General features: G+C 43.5%; 1 protein-coding gene across 1 annotated transcript in view; it reads left to right on the forward strand.

The window, feature by feature from the left end:
* Positions 1-16382, forward strand: part of ERMARD (ER membrane associated RNA degradation) — a 33515-nt gene that overhangs the window by 6652 nt on the left and 10481 nt on the right. Inside the window, exons 3-11 of the mRNA XM_066247780.1 lie at positions 913-1081; positions 2379-2518; positions 8607-8708; positions 9014-9103; positions 10386-10483; positions 11933-12069; positions 13162-13276; positions 13945-14047; positions 16180-16209. Of these exons, the coding sequence (XP_066103877.1) occupies positions 913-1081; positions 2379-2518; positions 8607-8708; positions 9014-9103; positions 10386-10483; positions 11933-12069; positions 13162-13276; positions 13945-14047; positions 16180-16209 (984 nt within the window). The remainder of the gene's footprint in view (positions 1-912; positions 1082-2378; positions 2519-8606; positions 8709-9013; positions 9104-10385; positions 10484-11932; positions 12070-13161; positions 13277-13944; positions 14048-16179; positions 16210-16382) is intronic.

Genomic DNA, 16382 nt, shown 5'->3' on the forward strand with positions numbered 1-16382 from the left:
TGCAACTCTTGGGAACACCGAGGACTGGATTTGCCTGCTGCAGCAGGGATGATGCTCAAAGAGTAGGAAGTGGACAGGAAGTGGACAGGCTGCAGGCAGCCTGAGCAAGTCCCCACTTTCCCTGCCATCTCAGGGTCCCTCTCGAGTACCCTGACTGGCTGAGAGCCTCCGAATATTTCACACAGGTTTCTTGGGCAGTTCCATAGCTGTGGGGGCCTGCGGGATTGCTTAACTAGCACAGAGGGAAAAGTGCAGCTTCCGGGGGTGAGGAGGAGAAGACAGGTCGTGGGGTGATACTGAGAGCTTAACTGGTTAGCTGCCAACTTAGGGAGGGACCATGTCTTGATCACAAATGTTGGAACACTGACACCCTTCAACCTGACACAGATGAAGACCCACACATCAGCTTTAGGCCTGAAATAAGACTTTACAGGATAATAAGCTTATCTTAGTGTAATATGTGGTTAATTAGGAGGATTTTATTTTTATGGATATTTTGTGGTTTGTTGCTTTTTTCATTTTAGTTCATTATGCTTGATTTTTTTGCTTTTCTGTTCCCCATTTTAAAAGATTGCTCATTTGGATAACTTCAGGGTAGTAAAGGAATGTGGTAAGGAACAATGCACCATCCATGAAACACTGAGCTTCTGGAAACTTAATTCTTACAGACATTATGAATAATAAAGTTAAAATTCCAAAACATTAATTTGTTTGAAAATATATATGTAAATTGTATTTCATTAATATGTAATCACAATGTTTTAACCATACAGCTCTCAGAAAACCCACAAAGTATGCTAACATCTACCTGAGTATATTCTGTACTTATAGGATAATTTTGTGTTAAATCTATAATTAATATTTCTGTTTTTACTTCCTGTTAAATAGTAACTTTTATGTTTTATGTTTCAGATATTACTAGAGGATTCTGTTACCACATGTCTTTCTCCCTCAGTGCGTGATATGATCTGTAAACTCGGGTTTGAAATCAGAGAAGATTGTGATATCGATAGTATTGTAACTCAGAACGGTGAAGTGTGTTGGAAGAGGATCACAGACTGTGTGATTGATACAAAGTCAGGTTTGTTCTCTCTCTGCACCCCAAACATCTCTCAGTACTTTTCATTTAAAATGTCTTGACCTGTAAAATTCCCCTTTCTGATCATCACTTCTTTTGGTTAGAGGATGTTCTCATACTGGTCTAACTCACAAGAGAAAAGGAATTGGTGTGAAAAGAGAGAAAATGAGGCCAGAGAAGTGTAAGTCACTTTTAAACGGTGTTAATGAAACACTGGGCTGAGAAAACCATGTGTGAGACAGAGAGGTCGGGGGCAGTGAGAGCTCACAGGGCTGCAGATGACGTGGCTTCCCGCTCCAGGCCCGCAGCCCTGGTGCAAAAGAAGAGAAAATGCAAGTCATGAACTAGGTATGAAATGACCAGCAACACAATAAATGATTACTTTAAATGTGTTCTACCTATTTTTTGAAAAATTTTAGAGCAGGAAGTTGGCCTGGAAATTTAACAGTGTTACAGAAGTGGCAAATGAACCGTGCTCTGGCCCAGCAGTTCTGTTCCAGAAGTTTGTAAGACTGGTACACTTACAGATTGGGAAGTGCACATTCCAGGGTTTCTCCTTGCTGCGTCATCTGTGATAGCAAAGAAAGCAAAGTGTTGAAAACAGCCAGATGTCAGGGAGTAGGGACCACTTAAGAAAATAATGGAAAAATTCACAGTGGACTATTACGCAGTAGTGAAAAAGAATGGGAGGCCCGGCTTTCTGATACTAGAATCTTTGAGCTATATTGCTAAGAGAAAAAAATGGGCATGTATTTGCATTTGTTTTTATATGTATAAATATGTACAAGGAATTAATAAAAGCAGCTGCTGTAGGAAGGAGAATTCAGTAGACAATAGGGAGACTTACCCTTTTATATTTTTTAGTCATGAACCATGTGACTGTTCAGTCCCAAACTTATAAAACAATTCATAAATATGTTCTAAAATAATTAAGGGTCATTGGAAATCTCAGTTAAATAATATTAAGTAAAAATCAATCATCTTAAAATATTATATATACAGTATAAGCCTGATTTTGTATAAACTGATATGCAGGTAAAGAAATTGAAAAAGATAGTTTTTTTCTTGTTTGAACCTTCCTGTATTTTCCAAACTCTCTACTGTAGTGCAGTTTTCTTTTATAACCAGATAAGCACTATGTATCATTTCCAACATAGATATATCTTTCTTATAAGTTCAATTATAAACCAGTTGTTGATTTTGTGGAAATTTTGTGGTTAGAGCACTTATTCTTTGATGACTTAGAGATGTTTCTCCCCATGATATGGAGCTGGTGCTAATTGTTTTTTTTACCTTGAAGCTCAGGGTCTGGATTATCCGGGAAGCGTGAGGCTGCTGGGCCCGGTGTGTGAGGCAGTCCATGTCCATTTGTCCTCTCTGACCAAGGGGCAGTTTGAAGTTCAGTATGTACCATGGCTCCAGTGGACAAGTTCTCCAGAGGTTTGGCCTTTGCAAATTCTACTTAGAAACCCTTATTTCTTGCTAATTTTAGAGGCGTCTCCTTTAGGACTTCTTCCAACTGTGAAGAAGCCATGAGGGAAACCTGAAACTGTTTTGCAGAGGCTCTAAACCTGAGCAAGAAGCACATCCTTTGACCAAGAGAAGTAGTGAGATGCAGTGTCAGGGTGGGTATGGGAAGGGAGCTTGGTATATGGATGCTGGTTCTGGGACAGAAGTAAAGTGGGCTGTTGGTAGGAAGAAGAAAGACCTTCTGGACAGAGAGTAAGGTATTCCTGAGACAGAGGGGCCAGTGGAAAGGATGCTGGACTTGTTGACGGTGAAGTGGAGGGAGAGGGTCATCTGGGGCCCAAACCTTGTTTTGGTTGATTTGTTGATTGGTGAAAACTACTATGTCACTTGGCACATTAAACAGCCATAACACAGCAGTAACTAACAAGTCTAATTCTGACGTACCTGAGTTCCCTAATTTAGTGTGGGAGGAACATTGCTTCCTCCTTCGTAATAGCACTCATAAGTGGCAGGGTGAGCTGTCTTATGTTTCTCTGTTCTTAAGAACTCAAAATGGGAAATAAGATTTAGGTCAAAATATTTGACTTTTCAATGTACAGTTATGCCACACTTACTGCTTTCAATAAATATTTAAGTAAAGAACATTTAAAGAACTCCTTAGATTTTTTTTATTATTTAGATGTTGTTATATCTATGTAGAAAATATTTACCAGCCCTGGCCGGATGCTTGGTCAGTTGGAGCGTCGACCCAAAGTGCAGAGGTTTCCAGTTCAATCTCGGCCAGGGCACATACAGGAACAGATAGATGTTCCTGTCTCTCTCTCGCTCGCTGCCTCACACTCTAAAGAGAAAATATCTCTCTATCTCTATACATAATGTACATATTTACTTATATCAGAAAGTCTTTAAAATATTCACAGTCACAAGAGAAACCCAAAGAAATCAACACTAAGACACATCATAATTAAAATACCAAAGCTAAGTGATAAAGAGAAAATATTAAAAGCTGCTAGAGAAAAAAAGACTATCACCTACAAAGAAGCCCCCATAAGGATGACATCCGACTTCTCAACAGAAACACGTGAGGCCAGAAGGGAATGGCAAGAAATATTCAAAGTAATGCAAAACAAGAGCCTACAACCAAGACTACTTTATCCAGCAAGGCTATCGTTTAAAATTGAAGGAGAAATTAAAAGCTTTCCAGACAAAAAAATACTCAAGGAATTCACTACAACCAAACCAAGGCTGCAAGAAATGGTAAGGGGCCTGTTGTAAACAAATCAAAGGAGAAAAAGAATATAGCAAAAGAGGAATACAATTTTAAAGAATAAAATGGCAATAAACAATTACATGTCAGTAATAACCTTAAATGTAAATGGATTAAATGATCCGATCAAAAGACATAGGGTAGCTGCGTGGATAAGAAAACAGGACCCATACATATGCTGTCTACAAGAGACACACCTTAAATCAAAAAATGCACATAGACTGAAGATAAAGGGATGGAAAAAAATATTTCACGCAAATGGAAATGAAAAAAAAGCTGGGGTAGCAATACTTATATCAGACAAAATGGACTTTAAAACAAAGGCTATATAGTAAGAGATAAAGAAGGTCACTACATAATGATAAAGGGAGCAATCCAACAGGAAGATATAACCATTATAAATATCTACATACCCAATATAGGAGCACCTAAATATATAAAGCAGACTTTGATGGATTTAAAGGGCGAGATCAACAGCAATACTATAATAGTAGGGGATTTCAATACCCCACTAACATCACTAGATAGATCCTCAAGAAAGAAAATAAACAGACTTAAAAGACATACTAGATCAACTTGATTTAATAGATATCTTCAGAACCTTTCACCCTAAAGCAGCAGAATATACATTCTTTTCAAGTGCTCATGGTACATTCTCTAGAATAGACCACATGTTAGGGCACAAAAGCGGTCTCAATAAATTTAAGAAGATTGATGCCTGACCTGTGGTGGCACAGTGGATAAAGCGTCGACCTGGAATGCTGAGGTCGCCGGTTCAAAACCCTGGGCTTGCCTGGTCAAGGCACATATGGGAGTTGATGCTTCCTGCTCCTCCCCTCTTCTCTCTCTCTCTCTCTCTCCTCCTTCTCTCCTCTCTAAAATGAATAAAGAAAGTCTTAAAAAAAAAAGAAGCCTCAACTCTTAGTTGCAGCATCAAAAAAAAAAAATTTAAGAAGATTGAAATCATATCGAGCACTTTCTCTTATCACAATGGCATGAAACAAGAAATCAACGACAACAGAAAAACTGAAAAATACTCAAACACTTGGAAACTAAATAGCATGTTATTAAATAATGAATGGGTTAACAATGAGATCAAAGAAGAAATAAAAAAATTCCTAGAAACAAATGATAATGAGTATACATCAACTCAAAATTTATGGGACACAGCAAAAGCAGTCTTGAGAGGGAAGTTCATAGCATTACAGGCATACCTCAAGAAGCTAGAAAAAGCTCAAACAACTTGACCCTACATCTAAAAGAACAGCAAGTAAAGCCCAGAGCTAGTAGAAGGAAGGAAATAATAAAGATCAGAACAGAAATAAATGACATAGAGGCTAAAGAAATACAGAGGATCAATGAAACTAGGAGCTGGTTCTTTGAAAAGGTAAACAAGATCGATGAACCTTTACTCAGACTCACCAAGAAAAAAAGAGAGAGGACTCAAATAAATAAAATTAGAAACGAGAGTGGAGAAATAACAACTGACACAACAGAAATACAAAATATTGTAAGAAAATACTATGAAGAACTGTATGCCAAAAAACTAGACAACCTAGATGAAATGGACAAATTCCTTGAAACGTAATCTTCCAAAAATTAATCTGGAAGAATCAGAACCTAAACAGACCAATTACAACAAATGAGATTGGAACAGTTATCAAAAAGATCTCCCCCAAAAAAAGTCCTGGGCCTGATGGCTTCACAAGTGAATTCTACCAAATATTCAAAAGGAGAACTAACTCCTATCCTTCTCAAGCTATTACAAAAAATTCAAGAGGAAGGAAGACTTCCAAGCTCCTTTTATGAGGCGAGCATAATTCTGATTCCAAAACCAGGCAAAGACAACACAAAGAAAGAAAATTATAGGCCAATATCCCTGATGAATTTAGATGCTAAAATCCTCAACAAAATACTAGCAAACCGGATCCAGCAATATATGAAAAAAATCATACACCATGATCAAGTGGGATTTATTCTTGGGAGGCAAGGCTGGTACAATATTCGCAAATCAATCAGTGTGATTCACCACATAAACAAAAGGAAGGAGAAAAACCACATGATAATTTCAATAGAAATGCAGAAAAAGCATTTGGTAAAATTCAGCACCCATTCATGATCAAAACTCTCAGCAAAGTGGGAATACAGGGAACATACCTCAACATGATAAAGGCCATCTATGACAAACCCACAGCCAACATCATACTTAATAGGCAAAAATTAAAAGCAATCCCCTTAAGATCAGGAACAAGGCAGGGGTGCCCCCTTTCAACACTCTTAGTCAACATAGTTCTGGAAGTCCTAGCCACAGCAATCAGACAAGAAAAAGAAAAGGCATTCAAGTTGAAAAAGAAGAAGTAAAACTATCATTATTTGCAGATGATATGATATTGTATATAGAAAACCCTAAAGTTGCAGTCAAAAAACTACTAGACCTGATAAATGAATTCAGCAAGGTAGCAGGATATATAATTAATACTCAGAAATCAGAGGCATTTTTATACACTAACAACAGTCAAAAAGAGAAACTAAGGAATCAATCCCCTTTATCGTTGAAACCAAAAAAATAAAGTACCTAGGAATAAATTTAACCAGGGAGATTAAAGATTTGTACTTGGAAAATTATAAAACATTGATAAAAGAAATCAGGGAAGATACAAACAAGTGGAAGCATATACCGTGCTCATGGTTAGAAAGAATAAACATCATTAAAATGTCTATATTACCCAAAGTAATTTATAAATTCAATGCAATACTGATTAAAATACCAATGACTTACTTTAAAGTTATAGAACACATATTCCAAAAATTTATATGGAACCAAAAGAGAACACAAATAGACTCAGCAATCCTGAAAAGGAAGAATAAAATGGGAGGTATCACACTTCCAGATATCAAGTTATACTATAAGGCCATTGTACTCAAAACAGCCTGGTACTGGCATAAGAACAGGCATATAGATCAATGGAACAGAACTGAGAACCCAGAAATAAACCCACACCTTTATGGACAACTGATATTTGACAAAGGAGGTAAGAGCATACATTGGAGTAAAGACAGCCTCTTCAACAAATGGTGTTGGGATAATTGGACAGCTACCTGCAAAAAAATGAAACTAGATCACCAACTTACACCATTCACAAAAATCAACTCAAAATGGATAAAAGACTTAAGTGTAAGCCGTGGAACCATAAGCATCTTAGAAGAAAACATAGGCAGTAAGCTCTCTGACATTTCTCTCAGCAATATATTTGCCGATTTGTCTCCACAGGCAAGTGAAATAAAAGGATAAACAAATGGGACTATATCAAACTAAAAAGCTTCTGCACAGCTAAAGACAATAAGAACAGAATAAAGAGAAACTACACAATGGGAGAATATAGTTGACAATGCGTCTGATAAGGGGTTAATAACCAAAATTTATAAAGAAGTTGTAAAACTTAATACTAGGATGACAAACAATCCAATCCAAAAATGGGCAAAACAAATGAATAGACACTTCTCCAAAGAGGACATACAGATGGCCAATAGGCATATGAAAAAATGCTCAACATCACTAATTACTAGAGAAATGAGAATTAAAACCACAATGAGATATCACCTCACACCAGTCAGAATGGCGCTCATCAACAAAAGAAAACAGAATAAGTGCTGGCAAGGATGTGGAGAAAAGGGAACCCTCCTGCACTGCTGGTGGGAATGCAGACTGGTGCAGCCACTGTGGAAAACAATATGGAGATTCCTCAAAAAATTAAAAATCAAACTGCCTTTTGACCCAGCTATCCCACTGTTAGGAATATACCCCAAGAACACCATAGCACTGTATGAAAAGAAGAAATGCACCCCCATGTTTATGGCAGCATTGTTCACAATAGCGAAGATCTGGAAACAGCCCAAGTGTCCGTCAGAGGACAAGTGGATTAAAAAGCTTTGGTACATATATACTATGGAACACTTCTCAGCCATAAGAAATGATGACATCGGATCATTTACAACAACATGGATGAACCTTGATAACATTATACTGAGCGAAATAAGTAAATCAGAAAAAACTAAGAACTATATGATTCCATACATAAGTGGGATATAAAAATGAGACTTAGAGACATGGACAAGAGTGTGGGGGTTACGAGGTGGAGGGGAGGAGAGGAAGGGAGATGGAGAAGGGGAGGGGCATAAAGAAAACCAGTTAGAAGGTGACGAAAGACAATTGGACTTTGGGTGATGGGAATGCAGCATAAGCAAATGGCAAAATAACCTAGAGCTATTTTCTCTGAACATATGTATCCTGATTTATCAATGTCACCCCATTAAAATTAATCAAAAAAAAAAAAAGAATTTGTCTCAGGGCTAATTCAGGCAGTTAGAAAAATAGTATAAGGATGCTAATTCTGCTTCTCAGGCCACATCCTGCAAAAGAGGCCCCAAGAAAATTGGCGATTTGGCTCTTCTGACTTTGCCAATTGGATTAAAAAAAAAAAAAAATAGGTCAGGAATGCCCTGAAATGGAACTAACAATACAAGGGCCTAAATTTAAAGGACTTTTAGATACTGGAGCTGATGTATCTGTTATTGCTAAGCTACATTGGCCTCCTTCCTGGCCCACTCATGCAGCAGCCACAGAATTACAAGATATAGAGCAGAGTAAATCCCCTCAACAAAGTTCTAGTTTGAAAAAAAAAATATTCACAATCAAAATCTTTAGAGGCTTCAATTTTATGAATAGGGTTGTTACTTTGAGAAATATTTCTTACTGAGCAGAAATGCTAATATGTGTCTTATTCTAAACAGTTATTTCCAGAAATACATGATGCCTTGGCGAGCCTCCAGCCTCCTGCTGTTTCTCTTGGCCTCATGAAGCTTACGTCCTGTCTGGAGCGGGCTCTGGGTGATGTGAGTGATGGGCTCTCACTGTCCGACCTGTGAAGCCACTGAGTGCAGACTAAGCTGTTCTGTGGTCACCCTCAGAGTCCTTGCATTTAGTGATCATTTTCCTATAAAATGCAGTCATTTGGAAGATATTTGTAATATTTTTTTCAAGAATCATGAAATTAAAACATTGGTGTCTTCAACATTTGTCCCCCCCCCCCCCCCGCCCACCCCATTTATCTAAACTGTTGCTTCTAAGTGGTTTTTTTTCCTGACCATCACTGGCTCACAGTAATGCACTTGTTGTATGATCTTTGTTTGCATTTTAGGTATTTTTACTGGTTGGGAAAGAATGTCCCTTTCTCTTAAGAGATCTGCTTGCGTCCGAGGAGCTCAGGCACGTCTTTGGGCTCTCCGTGGTAAGCTGGCTCACCCACAGTGATAGAGTAGGCACAGCCTAGAACAGGCAAAGTAAGCTGCACTCTTGTTCCTCAAAAAAAATGATGCTGCTTATAGGAAAAAATTAGTTTTAGCAGTGTTTTAAGCATATGTTTCTTCCCACCTCTTCTTTCCAAACCACCACTCTTCAAGCCAGAAGACACAGCTCTCCCCTCCCGAGTCCCAGTGGGGTGCAGCAGCCTCCGCCCTGAAGACCTCTGGCACAGTGACCTCTGGGGGCCAGTCGTGGGAGCAACTTATCATTGCTTGCTTTCCTTAATTATGTAAAATAACTATAATACTGACTTATTCTGGAATAAAAATTAAACTCTTCAGAGAGGATATTACACTTTTATTCCAAAATATCAATATTTTTAGCACGTGGGAAATTATGCCCTTTGCAACTCTTCAAATTTATGGGGGACAAAATGTAAAAGTCAGAAAACCTGCAGAGCTGCGTAGCAAGTAGCACGTGTCCCAGACTGTTGAAGGCAGTCCTGGGCAACTGGACGAGGCGGGGTCGAGGCGAGGATGGAGCAGGCGCTGTCATGTGAGCGGGGGCTGCACTGGGAAGGGTTCACAGCCACTGCATGTGTAGGGCCCGCTCGCCATGGGTTTTGGACGGGGATTCTGTTTTCAGTAACACTTTCCCAGTGTCTACAGTGGCTCCTTGTCCCTTGTCATCTTGAAGGTGGTTTTCTTTTGTGGAGAGTAGGGAGGGAAGATAGAGACCAGGTGTCCTGTTGTTCCACTGACTTCCTAAACGACGTCTGTTGTTTTGACGTTCTCTGTTGTCTGCCTGTGTGCCCGTAGCCTCTGGTTGGCCTGCAGCGGCTTTTAACCCCAGATGATATATTTCTGATCCTGCATATGGTATGAACAGTTAAGTAAATGTAATACTAATTAAAACCAATGGCATTAAGTTATTTGTATTATAATGATTCGTTATTAGCATTACAGTGTTAAAATTACTGTGAACGAAAAGACCCTGGTGTCACCTCTCCACTCTTCTGCACAGTGGGAAGCACACTGTCCCTTCTTTAAAGGCTGTTCTGAGGATGAATGAGTAACGAATAACATGCATTAACGGTGCAGTAAATGTTGGTTGTGTATTGTTACTTCTTTTACAGTGATGACTGTACTAACTAGCCAAACTGCTGTTGGTTCTATTCCTTCTAAGGAAGAGAGGAAAGATGATTTGTTTCATTCAATAGTTGAATGTGACTTAACTAGTCAACACTCTGCTGTCCCCTCCCTGACTAGATGAACGTGTTGAAAGTCTTCGTTGGCTCTCCGTGCGGACTCAACCTGCGTAACGTCTTGTGGCATGGGTTCGCGTCACCTCAGGAAGTTCCTCCAAAGTAGGTTGCTGCTGAGGATTTCTCTTTCTTTTTGGATGTGCTGGGAATGTTTTATCTTTACTCTGACGACAAGGGAATGTCTCGAGGAGGATGGAGAGTTTTGAGACGGGGCTTTGAGGACAAAACTGATTGTTAATAGCGGAGTCGCAGCAGTGGTGGTGGTCATGCTGTCCCTGACTTGCACCCCACGTGCAGCTCAGAGGTTGAACCAGAAGGAAGTAGCAACACACACGCTGCCTGGCGAGGGAGAGGCTCATGCGGGTCTGGGTTCTCTGGGTCCTCCCAGCCAGCGTGGCGCTGTGGCGGGGGAAGAGGCTCACGCGGGTCTGGGTTCTCGGTCCTCCCAGCCAGCGTGGCGCTGTGGCGGGGGAAGAGGCTCATGCGGGTCTGGGTTCTCGGTCCTCCCAGCCAGCGTGGCGCTGTGGCGGGGAAGAGGCTCATGTGGGTCTGGGTTCTCTGGGCCTCCCAGCCAGCGTGGCGCTGTGGCGGGGGAAGAGGCTCATGTGGGTCTGGGTTCTCGGTCCTCCCAGCCAGCGTGGCGCTGTGGCGGGGGAAGAGGCTCACGTGGGTCTGGGTCTTCTGGGTCCTCCCAGCCAGCATGGCGCTGTGGCGGGGAAGAGGCTCACGTGGGTCTGGGTCTTCTGGGTCCTCCCAGCCAGCGTGGCGCTGTGGCGGGGAAGAGGCTCACGTGGGTCTGGGTCTTCTGGGTCCTCCCAGCCAGCGTGGCGCTGTGGCGGGGAAGAGGCTCACGTGGGTCTGGGTCTTCTGGGTCCTCCCAGCCAGCGTGGCGCTGTGGCGGGGAAGAGGCTCACGTGGGTCTGGGTCTTCTGGGTCCTCCCAGCCAGCGTGGCGCTGTGGCGGGGGAAGAGGCTCACGTGGGTCTGTGTCCTCTCGGTCCTCCCAGCCAGCGTGGCACTGTGGCGGGGGAAGAGGCTCATGCGGGTCTGGGTTCTCAGTCCTCCCAGCCAGCGTGGCGCTGTGGCGGGGAAGAAGCTCATGTGGGTCTGGGTTCTCTGGGTCCTCCCAGCCAGCGTGGCGCTGTGGCGGGGGAAGAGGCTCACGCGGGTCTGCGTTCTCTCGGTCCTCCCAGCCAGCGTGGCGCTGTGGCGGGGGAAGAGGCTCACGCGGGTCTGGGTTCTCGGTCCTCCCAGCCAGCGTGGCGCTGTGGCGGGGGAAGAGGCTCATGCGGGTCTGGGTCTTCTGGGTCCTCCCAGCCAGCGTGGCGCTGTGGCGGGGGAAGAGGCTCATGTGGGTCTGGGTTTTCTGGGTCCTCCCAGCCAGCGTGGCGCTGTGGCGGGGGAAGAGGCTCACGCGGGTCTGGGTTCTCGGTCCTCCCAGCCAGCGTGGCGCTGCTCCCTTTGTTTTCCTAGTTCCATCTTCTCATGAGAGGGAAGCTTTCTGTATGAGCTGCTGGGTCATGCGCAGCAGACCTCTGGCATTTTCCACCAGGTACTGTTCAATGATGGTGCTGTTGACGGCTGGACTGGGTCAACTACTGAAGACTTTCCTTCAACAGGCTGAGTGCACGGTGGCACATCGACCTCTCATCACCCTCACAGACTCAGAGGATTTGATCGTTTTCCCCGGCAAGTACAACATTTCCCATTTCCCCATGAATTGTCTTTATAAACATATTTACAAAGTTATCAAGTAGCATCAAGACTCGAACACTTAAGATGGAATAGTTATTTGCCTGGGGCAACACGCCTTTGACGTTCTGTGACATCTGGTATTAAGTGTTGCCACATGAATCTGCCCTTTCCCACTGTGCCCAGGTTGTCGTGGGGAGTCCCTGGGTCGGTGTTAGTGATGGAATCAGTCTGTCCTTCAGAAGGACCGACACGCACGTGGCCTCAGCCATGTACAGTGTCCTGTCTCCTCTCCTCCTTGGGCTTCCTGCTCACAGTCACTGTGCCAGAACCGCGTGGTCGGAGGGTCTCCTGTGTCTTCTTTTCCACAACGGAGAGCCCCTTACCAGATTACGGGGTGAAAGAGCAGTGGAACCGGCTGTTTGCTTCGAGCTCGTTTTTCCCACTTTGGCAGTCAAGCTGTACGATCTGTGTTAGCCGGCGTGAACCGTGAGGGGGACGGTACAGATCACGTGGTATCTGCAGCCTTAGCATTCTGGTACCCGGGGACCTTTCGGTAGTCTGGTAACTGCCAATAATATTGATATTTTTAAGACTTTTGTTAGAGTGTTAAGTTTATAATACTATTGAGAAGTAGGTTCAGAGAGTTCCCACACGTGTGCTGCCTGCACACATGCTTGGCCTACCCATAATCAACACCCTCCACCAGACGGGACAGTGGTCACCATGGATAAGCCTGTCTGACACACCATAAGCACCCAAAGTTCATAGTTTCCCTTAGCAGTCACTCTTGGTTACTGTATCTTATGATACAGCTGGTCAACCTTGAACTCCTTTATAGAATGTTATAGCCTAAATCACTGAAAAGATGCAGTTGTCCACATTCACTGTCTCTCAGGACATCTGCGGTCACCTGCAAGTGTGGGCTTAGTTCAGGGTGGTCTTTATTACCTGTGGACAGCATGCGCTTGCCCCGGGCTATGGTTTATCTACGTAAAGAGATGGACTCCTTGGCCTCACTCCCTAGACATGTGCCGGCTTTTCAGTTGATCAGTGTGATTGTGCTTAAAAATACTTGCTGTTTTGCAGATGTTACTTCTGAGGTACTTTCAGTATTGGAAGAAGTGATGAAGAAGTCCACTTTTATATTAAGAATCATGTTGCCATATTGGGAATTCGCGTTAATCAAGTTCAAGTCACACAGGTAAAGGAAAGGGGGTATTACAGAGTGGACGTTGAAGTTGGAGGCCAGTCCTTCCCGTAAAGCCTCTGTGTCAGGCCCTCTTTGCTCTGGAATCTAACTAGTGGAGAGCAGAGCTGCACATACAATACCTCCCGTCCTGATGAAGAGGACGCGTAGCTGTGTGGTAAGTGTCAGGGCACAGCTGGTCAGGTTTACTGTTTTTCTAAATCAGCTTCTTAAAATTACTGAGTTTTTACCGTGAGCGAAACCCTGCGCCCTGTGTCTGTGCGCCGTGAATGAAGAGGAAGCCAGGTTCATCCTCCGCGTCGCCGAGGCACAGGAAGTCCGTGCTCGTCAGGCCCTTCACGCCGTCTTTCCCGACACGGCCATCTGTGGACCTGGGGAACCCACTGAGCCCGGGGCTTGAGTCCTTTTAGACCTGAAGTGAAGTAGGCAGGTTTTGATGGCATTTTTCTCCTAGTGAGACACTAAAAATGCTCATCAAACGTTAAAATGCTGAAAAGCAGAAAGCAGCTTAAAAGCACGAGTCTAAGGAGACTTCGATTCTGTTCTTACTGCATCTTAGCGAGTGGGGCCGCCCCTCCTTGCTTGGACACAGTGTAGCCCCAGTTCTGAGGTGCCAGCGTTCATGTTGTGGGGGGTCGTGCTCATCCCCTTCAATCCCACAGGTTTGCCGACTGTGCCGTGTTGTTACTGATGCAGCTCGAGACTGGACTTCGGAATGTGTTTGCCACAGTTAATAAGTGTCCAAAAAGACTTCTGACGGCTGAGGTACACGCGTGTTAACAACTGATGGCAAGGTTGTTGCTGTAGTGACAGTCTTCTTTGCCACATTAAAAGTTCTTAACATCTTATTTTTGTTTGTATGAAAGGAATATTTTAGTTAAGAGCTTCCTTAGAAGGTTTAACTGTCATTTTTTGTGGCTTCCTATTATAATTATAGTTTTTGGTAGTTGTATATTTCCAAGTAGTCTTTTAAACTTAGTGATGTCATAAAACTAGTAACTTTTCTCTCTGTAGCCATAGTTATTGGCATATCGTTGTAACCCCACAAGGTGGTCCATGGTTTACAGCATGGCCACTCGTTACAGACACTGCTTCCTCTTGGCCGAGACTTAGCCACCCCTGGCTGTGGGGAGGTTTGGAGAGTTTTCTGGGTGGCCATGTGCCCAGCTAACTATTGAGAGGTCCACGGACAGGAAGGGGCCGTGGGTTCCAGGACGAGCAGCAGCGCTGGCCATGCCTTCTCATCTCATCTGTGCCACTCGTTCATCTTCCTCTTTTTGCCCCCTTATGTAAACATTCCTCAAAATTCTGCTCTCAGTCCTGTCTTCTCTCTCTGTTTGCTCCTTGGGAGATGTCACACAGTCCCATGCCTAATGCTGTCACCTCTGTGGGAACAAAGGTTAGAAAACAAGTGACACCTAATGAAAGTGAGAGCCAACATCCTGCAGGTTGTGGATGCAGCTGAAGCAGCTAAGAGGGCAGTTCATGGCATCGAGGTCTAGTATCTCCAGGCGTCGACTCTAACCCAGTTCTTTCACCTCCCAGGCTAGGCTTACACCTGTCACCTGAATATAGTTATATGAATGTTCCCCAGTATCTCAAACGTACTTTGTTTCAAAAAAGCATTTTCCCCCACAAATTCCTTATTGTCCGTATCCTCTTAGTCGCTCTGGCCCCAAACCTTAGCTGCACTTTGTTCCCCAAAGCCACTTGGTCTCCAGACTGCCCATTGGTTCTTCCCTTGATGTATTTTGTACCTTTTCTCTTCCAACCTGAAGCCTCCCCTGGCTCAACATGCTCACCTGAGCTCACCTGCCAGCCCGTCTTCACGAGTCTTCCTTCTCTAATCCAGTCTCACACGGCCACTGATTGCTCTCTAGACTAATAACTATTCCTCTGTCTGCTGCAGTCTCCTCTGCCTACACGCCTTTACAGACTTGTCAGTACTTTGCCCACAGGGTTCTTGCTTTTGGTTGGGTGGGCAGGGAGTTCAGGTCCAGCCCAGGCTTTCTCCGGCTTGTCTCCCCGATTTCTCCAGGATAACTCGGGCTCCCAGCTGGGTCCTGAGCATGCCTGTGGCCCGTTCCTTGTCCACCATCCCTGCCTGAGCACTCCAGACCCTAACTTGCTGTCTGGGAGATCACGTTAACAGCTGCTGTTATCTGCGTTCTCCTCCTGCTTCTGCTTCATCCTGACGTGGGCCAGCTTTGCCTCGTGCATTTTGTAGAGGTTTCTGGTGCGAGATCCTTGAGAAGGGTCATCGCACTGCTGTCCCTGCTGCCCACGCCCAGGGCCTGTCACGTCGGCTTTGCCCAGTCAGTGTGGTGAAGCTTCAGTCTCAGGAGAAAAGCCCGGCACCTCCACGTCACCGCAGTCACCCGAAGAGTAAAACTGCAGAGTGCTGTGCGCATCCTGTTCACTGAGAACTTGTCATGGCCTGAGGTCTCTGAGATCAGTGGACGATGTGGACATGAGTGAGACGCACTTTTAAGAAGTTTATGTATCGGGTGAGAGATGAGAAATACACAAGGTGACATCAGTGCACATAGTTTATGCAATTAATAAAAAGTTCAGCTTTTTTGGGGAAGTGATAGGATATTTAGTAGGCAATTGGATATTTTTAATAGCTCTCAAGAGAATTTTAGGAGCAATCTGTGAAGTGATGGTACCATAAATGTCAGGAGAATCTGAGCTAAACAGTTTGCGAGGGCAGCAATGTGACACGGCCCAGTCACTGTGTGTGTTTCGTCCGAACTGTCTCCCCAAAGCGTTGTTGAAGATTTATTTTCAAAAGATGTTTCATGTTTGTTGCTGTGTAGTAGAATTTTTCTTGCTTTGAATAGTGTGACTCGGCTCATATTTTGCTTTAATTATGTCTTCTCTTTCCTTTTATGAAGTCAACGGCTCTTTATACCACCTTTGATGAAGTAAGTGAACCTATAAGGTATCTTGAAACAAAACATTGTTACTCTTTTATAGTACAAAATTAAAGATTAGCCATAATATGCTTACAGGAAAATCTTAATAGTCACATAAACCAAAATCCTTACTGAGCTGAATACAGAATTCAGGCCAAGGAGACCCAGTATTACTGACCCAG

Source organism: Saccopteryx bilineata, chromosome 12 (genome assembly GCF_036850765.1).
Source record: "Saccopteryx bilineata isolate mSacBil1 chromosome 12, mSacBil1_pri_phased_curated, whole genome shotgun sequence".
Classification (NCBI taxonomy): Eukaryota; Metazoa; Chordata; class Mammalia; order Chiroptera; family Emballonuridae; genus Saccopteryx; species Saccopteryx bilineata.